At 54.4% G+C, this 8,577-nt stretch overlaps 1 protein-coding gene across 1 annotated transcript in view; it reads right to left on the reverse strand.

The window, feature by feature from the left end:
• Positions 1–6,790, reverse strand: part of KLHL29 (kelch like family member 29) — a 60,669-nt gene extending 53,879 nt beyond the window's left edge. Inside the window, exons 1-2 of the mRNA XM_077774075.1 lie at positions 6,743–6,790; positions 3,721–4,233 (exon numbers count right to left, since the gene is read on the reverse strand). Of these exons, the coding sequence (XP_077630201.1) occupies positions 3,721–4,233; positions 6,743–6,764 (535 nt within the window). The 5' untranslated portion in view covers positions 6,765–6,790. The remainder of the gene's footprint in view (positions 1–3,720; positions 4,234–6,742) is intronic.
• Positions 6,791–8,577: the final 1,787 nt, after the last annotated feature.

The following is an 8,577-nucleotide window of genomic DNA, read 5'->3' on the forward strand; positions in this document are numbered from 1 at the left end:
CACCCCACAACATGGCTGCCTGGCCTCGGGAATCCTCATGGCCCCTCATCCTAAGCCTACAAAATCTAAAGTCAGACAAGACGAGCCTCGCCTTTTTGGGTCAACTTGGATTTGGGTTTTTGGTGCAGAAGCAGGTGAGAACAGGTGCAACCTTGCTTCTCTCTCCTTGGACACGCAGGTAAAAGTATAATCACCTTTCTGCAGCTCACGGCTAGTGTGGGGATTTAAAAGGTCTCCGGCTACCCTGTTAGCCACCAAGAATCCTTTAGGTAAAAAGCCAGGGGATAGAAAATAAATGACACCCACAGATTGCACCTGTGCTCTGACACTGCAGAGCTCACGTGGTACTGGGGTGGTGACATCAGACTTCCCTTATGTCGCAAGGCCTGACGTTGGCCACCACCTCTGCCTTTGGATTGGTTCGTGGTTCCGAGTCCAAAGAGATAAGGCCTCAGGTATTTTATAACAGGATTCAAATGGAACTAATTCTTTTTTCCTCCCTTATCACTTTGCACACATGAAATCTATTTTAATTAGTTTTCAATGCATCATCTTTTTTTTTTAAAGAATAAAATCCTACAGATTGCTCCCACCCCCAAACTGTTCTTAGAGAAAGAAAGATTTATCTTATACGTTTCTTAAGAAAATCTATATGTGCTCAATGCATTTAAATAACACTCATTAAAGAGAACTGCATGCAAGCTGGCTTCTCTGGTCACACATGAGAGGCAATCGCTTGACCTATTGCAAATCAGAAAGCATTTCTGTACCACCTTTATTTTTCAATTGGCTAAGTTTTAAATTAAAGTCCCAACACCCTTTTTGGGAAGGCAGACTAACGCAGCCCCAACAGAAATTTCAGCTTAGTCGATTGGAAGATAATTACAAGAAACAAAATGTGAAATTTTAAATCAGGGCACTAATGAAGTCTAAAAATACCAGTGGCCCATCCCTCTGGCTGGCAAGACCTGTTCCTCATGGAGGGGAATCTCTCCATAATTACTCAACCCCGTGAGAGGCCAGGTTGTCATGTCAAACAATAGAGGAAAAATCGCGGGACTTTAATGAGCTAGATCTCAAGGAGCGCCATGGTGAATCTTATTATAATGCTGGGCAAGCTTTCAAACAGAGAACAGGAGAAAAGGAAAGTTCTTTTTTTTTTTTTTTTCTTTCTTAAGTAGAGCTCTGACTAGTGTTGATGCCATCACGCAGTGCTTCCTGGTTCCCACTCGGAGCCAGCTGTCTGTCATTTAGGAGTGTGAAATCAATTGGGTTTTGGAGATGTAAAATCCCTAGGGGCAAAATTAAAAGTGACCCAAATCCAAACCCACATGGTCTTGTCAGGAATATGATTCTCACATGGCAAGTTTCAAAGATTTGGTTTCAAAATTCGGGTTTCTTATTTAAAAAAACATGCAGTTGTTTGACATTAGATCTGACAAATTATAGCTTTAGCAATAAAGGCTTTTAAGATTAGAAATGAAAAGAGAAATTACTTTAAAAAAAAAACAACCAACAACCCACCCAGGCTTGAGTTTGGAGGCATTTGTATGTTTATGTTTCATTGTCTTTCTTTGCCACAGAGATAGGGGAGAAGTCAGCTGACGAGGGCCGTGAAGAGAGAAGTAAGTTAAATGTAATTCTGGGGAAAACACCATCTCACTGGTGAACTATGGAAATCAGTGTGACAGATGGGTCACCAGTTGCTGCTGGATGAAGCTGGGGCGGGGGCGGCTCTCACTGGTTTACCAGAAGGCAGGGCTCTGGATACCTTCTAGACTCCCCCCGCCCCGGCTCTCACCTAGCACTGAATCCACCCAAGAAGGGCCAGCAGAGCAAACTCCATCAGGGCCCTCTCTCTCCTTCCTTCCTGTCTGTGGGCTTGGGCTCACCCCAGAGGATGCTTCGTGCCCTCTGGGCCCAGAAAGATGTTCCAGGTGTGGTTGTGCGATGGCCAGCTGGCCCAGTGTGCACAGGGGCCAGCAGGGGCCTGTCTCTACCACCTGTAACTTCCTGATCTTATGGACTCAGGTGCCTGACGATGGGATGCACGTGTGCCCAACAGCTTTGGGGAGGCAGACCCCAGTTCTGTGCTGAGCCCCAAACCAGGAGCTTCAGACCCAACTGGGCCAGTTGTCTTTCTTCCCAGAGCAAGTCCTTTCCCTGGATGCATGTCTAAAACTTGGCAGATCGCCAAGACCTTTCATCAGCCCTAGGAGGCCTGTGGGGGTGCGGCAATGCCCCCATAGTGGGGGGAGAGAAGCCCACCCAGGGCCTTAGGCTTTGGCAGGTGCAGCCTGGACACTCAGTTCCCAAAGCATCAGAACTGGGAGCATACAGACTGGGAGTATGTTTTTTTTTTTCTTCTTCTTAAAGGGAGAGAGAGCTTAACCAAAACAATTCAAACAAAAAATCAATTTAGTCAATTTTTTTTTTAAAAAAAGATCTTAAACAAAGCAAGAGTTTACCAGAATTTAGATGTAATTTTCTATAATTTTGTCATTTAAAACTAGTGCTGATTTCCAAAACAAAGGCGGTTGGGGCGCAATCAGATTGGGAATTAAACCCAGTGGAGATCTAGACACGGCTTTGTTGTTGGGATGCTTGACGAGGTCTGAAAATTGCCCGAAAGGATAAAGATAGAGCCAGTGAGAGCAGACAGGAAAGAAAGGCTAGAGGGAGTCGTCAGGGACCCCTGCCGAGCCATCTCCTGGGCTGTTAGCAAGGGGAATGTGAAGTTATGCCCAGAGGGCCACACTTGCTGGAAACATCTACCTTCCCTTTCAAGGAGGCCCGTGAGCCCCAGCAGGGGGCTCACCCACCATGTGCTCTCTTGCCTGCAACCTGGGTCCGGGCCTGGCTGCCTCCCCTCTCCACTCAGCAAGAGAGGGGCCCGGCTGTCTGGAGCTCTAACGGATAGCGAGCGAGTGTGGGGCAGACGAACGCCACTGGCCTAACATCTGTGGCCCCCGGGCCTGCATTCCAGCTGGACACACAGATCTCTCAGTCAGACGTCAGGAGTCAGGCCTGTTTGCTGATGCTTCGTCCTAAGCCCAAGGCTGCAGGGGCTCATCCTGCAGGGTCTGGTCTTAAGAATCTGCCTTGAAAACTGGAGGTGCTCTTTCCGGGAGCCTCCCAGAGCCACCCTGGAGTCCTTGAAACAACATGATCCAAGTGGCTCAGGATGGTCTGTGTGTCTCTCGGGGTGGAGAGTCCTCTCACCTAACGTCTGGGGAGCTGCTCTCGTCCAACGGCGCAGCAGGGGGCGCTCTCCTAGGGGAGGACACAGTTCACGCTCTGTTCTCACGGGTGGAAAACGGCGAAGGCCCCACAAAGGCTGTTCCACGGAGCCCTAAGAGGGGCGGATGATTCCTGCTCACTCCACATTGGGCCTGGCTTCGGGATGAAAGGTGAGAATGGCCTAGGGCGTGGGCTGGGGGGCGGAAGGACCCTGGACTTGGCAGGCTCTCCCCTCCCTTCCTCTCCTTGCCTGCTCACATGTCCGCTCCCGGCCTGTCCTTCCCTCCTCCACCTTCCCCTCTGCCCCCTCTGTCTGAGGCCGGGCTGTCTTGGGCCAGGGGTGGCCCCACCACTGCTTCTGGGTTGGGTGAGGCTGGTGAGGGAGCTGCCGGAACCACACTCCTGTCCGCGCTGCGTCGTAGCGACACTCGGGGAGGCACAGATGTGGGCACACGGGAGCATGCGGGCAGCGGGACTTACCTTTGGGGTGCCCGGGGTCGGTGAACTCATACTTCCCCACGCCAATGGTCCGCAGCATCTGCGGCCCGGGGGCCGAGGCAGTCGCGGGGGGCCCATTGGTGGCGGGGGCGCCGCTGGGGAGGGTGGCAGACGGCTGGGCTGGCGCTGGTGGAGGCAGCAGGGGCCCTGCCATGTGGCCGTTGCCCACGGCAGTGGGTCCCGGGCGGGCCACCTGCCCCACGCCAGGCAGTGTGGACACGGCCAGGGGCTGTGGGCTGGCGTACAGGGCCTGGGCCGGCATGCTGACCACCACGCTGCTCAGCGGCTGAGAGGGCGGCTGTGGGAGCGAGTAGTGGCCTGGCATCAGCGGGAGCTGGGGCCCCACGTGGGGAGGCAGTGAGGGGGTCACCCCGATGACTGGGGCCTGGACGTTCACGGCCGGGCTGAAGGTAGGAGGCTGGGCCACTCCATAGGAGTGTGCGATCAGGGCAGGCTGGCTCCCGGCGGCCACTGTGGTCACCCACGGCCCTGTGCCTGCAAGGGAGACAGAAGAGAGGTCATCCGCCGGATACACATTCACTCCATAAACACTCACTCTCCCAGGCCCTGGGCTGGGTGCTAAGGTCACCGAGGTGGACAAGACACCTGCCTCCAGGACCCCCCAGATTAGAAATCCGTGATTATGGTAGCACTGGGGTATATGAGCGGATGGCCGTGGAGGCTCAGAGGGGGAGCACAGCTGCCGGGGAGAGCTCAAGAGGCAAAAACACAGAGAGAAGAAAGCAGAGTCCTTCGCAGAGTTCTCGGTTCAAATCTTGGCTCTGCCATTCATTAGCCAGGAGCCCTGGGCAAGTTGCTTTTCTTCTCTGAGCCTCATTCTTCCCATCTGTCAAATGGAACCAGCAACACCTACCTCAGAGGTCTCCTGGGAAGAACTGAATGAGGGAAATGTATTTGGGGAAAAAAATTAGCAGAGTGTCTGGCCTGTGTTAAATGTTCCATAAATGTTGGTGTTTTTCCTTCCTGGGGAATCGCTGCCTGGAGGAGGTGGGGAGAAAGCTAGATTGTGAAGATAGTAGGAATTTGCTGGGCAAGGCGAGAATGGGGAGAAAGCTAGATTGTGAAGATAGTAGGAATTTGCTGGGCAAGGCGAGAACACCAGCGCCTGGAGCTGTGCAAGAGTCCTGTGGTGCAGGGAGGGAGAGCAGGAGGGGGGGCAGTGGGAGAAAGCTGGCAGGGGCTGTTTCCCACCGCCTTGCTGGGGGGCCAGGCTGTCTCCTAAGCAACCTCTGCATGGCCAGCCCTGGGGGAAATGACAGAAATGCATTCTGGCCCTTAGAGACATTTTGACTGAACATGGGGGTCCAGACACACCTCCTGAGACTTGATACAGGATTCGACACCAGCTGTGCCCAGGTCAGGCAGAGCAGGGCCAGGTCCCCCTGAGCTGAGCAGACATTGAGGTGACCCAAATGGGCTTGTGAGCGAAGCCAGGAGATGCTGTGACAAGGGAGGGCAGTCTGGGTCACCTCTGACTGAAGGAGTATGGGGCTAGGTCTCTACCACCCAAATGCCACCTTGGTTTTCATGATGCCACTGGGGTGGCGGTGTAGACTGGGGCAGGGAGATGGAGGGAGAGAGTGGGGGACAGAGGGCCACTCAGGACCCCCAGTTCCAGAGGCTAGAAGGGGAGCTGGGAGCTCTCTGACAGAAATAAGAGGTTGGAGAGAACTAGAAGCTGGCAAATGTTGGTGAAGCAGCACCAGCAAGATTATAGAATAGGCTGCTAAGGGGGACTGTCCCCAAGCCCGAAGGGGAGGTGGTATCGCTGGGAGCTAGGCTGATGGCTTAAGGACAAGACGTGTCATCCTAAGGTCGTTTCCCTCCAGGATTAGCCAGGGAGCCTGGAACAAGGCGCCAGAACTTCGGAACACAGCTTCTCCGATAACTCTGGTGAAGGCGCTGAGATGCCGGGCCACGGTGGTGACTGATTTATGAGCGGGTGATTGGCTCAGAGGATGCTTGGGACCAGAAGGAGGTCTCCAGTGATGTGTACTGAGTCCCGCTCATCATTTTAATCAGCGATTTGGATGATGATAGGGAAGATATCACCACCGAATCGCAGGTGGCATATCAGGAGGGTTAGGCACAGGCCAGCAATAAAAGCTGGAATCAAGTCATATGGGAAGATACTGACAAGGACTTGCCCTTAGGTCCTCATACCCTGTTGCCTAAGGCAGACTGAGAGAAGATGGACAGGGGTCAGGGTTACTGCCATGACAGTCCTGGGGTCTAACTGGTGACAGCGCGTGTCTGTGGCTAGTGGCAAATCAGAGGAGATCTAAGGGTGCAGTGGTCAAACTGGAGGGGCTGAATGAAGGAGGTGCTGGTCATAGCATGTGTGGGTTCTTTGCATTGGGCTGTGGCACTGATGGTGGTGGAGGGAGAAGTAATTCTCTGGAGGATAAAGGAACTGGCAGCCATGGGCTCTGGAGTGTGGCTGAAGGGCCAAGGGTGTTTATCCCGCAGAAGACTTGGGGGAGGGACAGGTGGGTGTCAGATGTCTGTAGGGCTGTGGTGTGAACACAGATGTGTCCTGTGTACCATAAGGGGAGGTCTGAGACTGATGGGAAGGCTTTTGTTAAGGTCAGGGCTGACCAAAGAAGGCTTGGGGTGATGCAGGAGGTGGGGGGAGCCCCTGGCCCCAGGGGAGTGAGCACCCCACTTCTCACGTAACCACTGGCAAGGCAAAGCCTCTCTGGAAGGTGTGACTGGGGCAGTGGGTGAGTCAGAGCACTGAGGTTTGGGAATGACGATTCAAAATAATGAAGTCACTTCTGGGATGTCAGTCTCACCCCCTCAGCGTCCCTAAAGCTTTCTCGAGTAGCAGGGAGAGGGGTAGAGATGCACCTACTCCCGCGCAGGGGCAGGCTGCTGCAGGCCCGTGGGCCAGGACCTGCTGAGGAGTCGGAGCACCCAGGAAGCCTCGAGCCCCCCTCCCAGCCCCCGCATGGAAGCCTCTGGCTGCCAGGCAAGTACACACCTGGATTGTCGCTCTCCCTCATCTGCTTGGAGGGCGGCTCATCAGTGTCCCAGGGCGTGGACTGATTGATGGGCGTCTGCCCCCACCGGATGCTGGTCGTGAGTCCCTGGGACTGACTGTCCGCTTTGGAGATGCCAGGGGCCTGGGGAGAAGCAGAGCGGGGGCATGAGCACAGCCTGGCATGAGCCGCCGTCCCGGGGCCCATCCCCTGAGCACCATTCCCGCTGCCTGAGCCACGGGGCCACCGCCAGGGCTACCCGGGAGATGCGGGCACTTTGGGTAGTAGTAGCGGGCTTCTGCTAAACTCCTGTCCCCAGGACCACCCAACACAGTGCCCACCGCCCCCTCCTGCCCTGGCAGCCGCCCTCGGTGGCCACCCAGTCCACCTGAAGTATCGTAAAGGAAAGCGTTCTGTGCTGTGAGAAGTGAAGTTCCCCAGCCCTTGGGTTGTTAATGAACCGCAACATTCATGGGCATGTGCTGAAGACCAGCTGTGTCCTCAGGCTAGGTTCAGTGCCACCAGGTGCCTGGCCCTCTGACGTGTGAGGGGACGGCGCTCCCAAGCGCCACCATCAGGCACTTGGGGTGGGTGGGGACTGCAGCCTGTGGGGGGGACAGCTCAGAGCAGGCAGCGTCCGCCCTGGGACCCTCCTCGTTTCAGGATCTCATTCTCTAATTTAGATATTTAGATTAACGAGAAAATGAACCCCAGGCTGAAAACAAACATTAGCACCACAATGGTCTCTGAGCTACTGCCTTGATGGAATATTATATAGTCATTAAGAATCATGTTTACTAAAATGCCTAATGAGATGGCAAAATGCTTACACTATCATGTTAAATGAGAAAAGCAGGACATAAAGTGACACAAATATAAGCTCATATGTAAAGCAATATGTGCAGGAGAGAAAATGCCAAAATGCTAGCAAGGGTGTTATTTTCGGTGACAGGAGTGTGGGTAACTTCTATTCTCTTGTCTATATTTCCTGCGTTTCCACATTGTCTGCTAGGGCCATTACCATTGTGATAAGGCAGAAGAGAAGAAGGAGAAGGGGGAGGGGAAGGGGGAGGAGGAGGAGGACAAGAAGGAGAAAAAGGAGAAGGAGAAAAAGGAGGTGAGGGGGAGAAGGGGAGGGGAAGGAGGGTGAAAAAGAGGAGGGGAGAAGAAGGAGGAGGGGGAGGAGGACAAGAAGGAGAAGGAGAAGAAGGAGGAGGAGAAGGGGNAGTTGGAGGGTCTGGGACTGGGATAAGTGGGGTGTGCGAGTCTCAGCAGAGTGCTTTCAGGAAGTTTCCGCAGCTCCCAGGAGTGCGGCCAGAGCCCAACCAGGTTCAGGGGGAAGGCCGAGGTGGGGTGGGGGGCAGAGATGGCCGTTTGACCAGGGACACGTCACAGAAGGCCCATGAGGCCACGGGGCATCTGCGGGCTTCTCTTAGGGGAGGGCTGGTCTCGGCGACTTCTCACAGCAGCTGACCCAGTGCCCCAGCTGGTGGGGGCAGCCAGGACGGGCGGGTGAGGGATGGCCATGAGCGCGCTCACTGGGTCTCTGATGCACATGCCCATGACAAACAGCGCCTGTTTAGGGCCGGCGGGGAGGAGCGGAGCCGCATCCCATTAGGGCCTGTAGGCTGCACTGAGCTAATTGCATTAGGCTGACTTTATCTCTGGCCCGCATTTCAGAAGCTTCGCTTCTGTGAACAGAGCAGGAGACAAAGAGAAAGAGTGAATCTCCTGAGGAAAGAACAATTCAGTGGACAAGCTTCCTTCTCAGAGGCCCCTGCCCCATTTCTGTCTGTGGGACAGATGGGAGCTTGGGGTTGGCCGTGCTGGCTGGGGC

The sequence above is a fragment of the Crocuta crocuta genome, unplaced genomic scaffold, assembly GCF_008692635.1.
Source record: "Crocuta crocuta isolate KB4526 unplaced genomic scaffold, BGI_CrCroc_1.0 scaffold246, whole genome shotgun sequence".
NCBI lineage: Eukaryota > Metazoa > Chordata > Mammalia > Carnivora > Hyaenidae > Crocuta > Crocuta crocuta.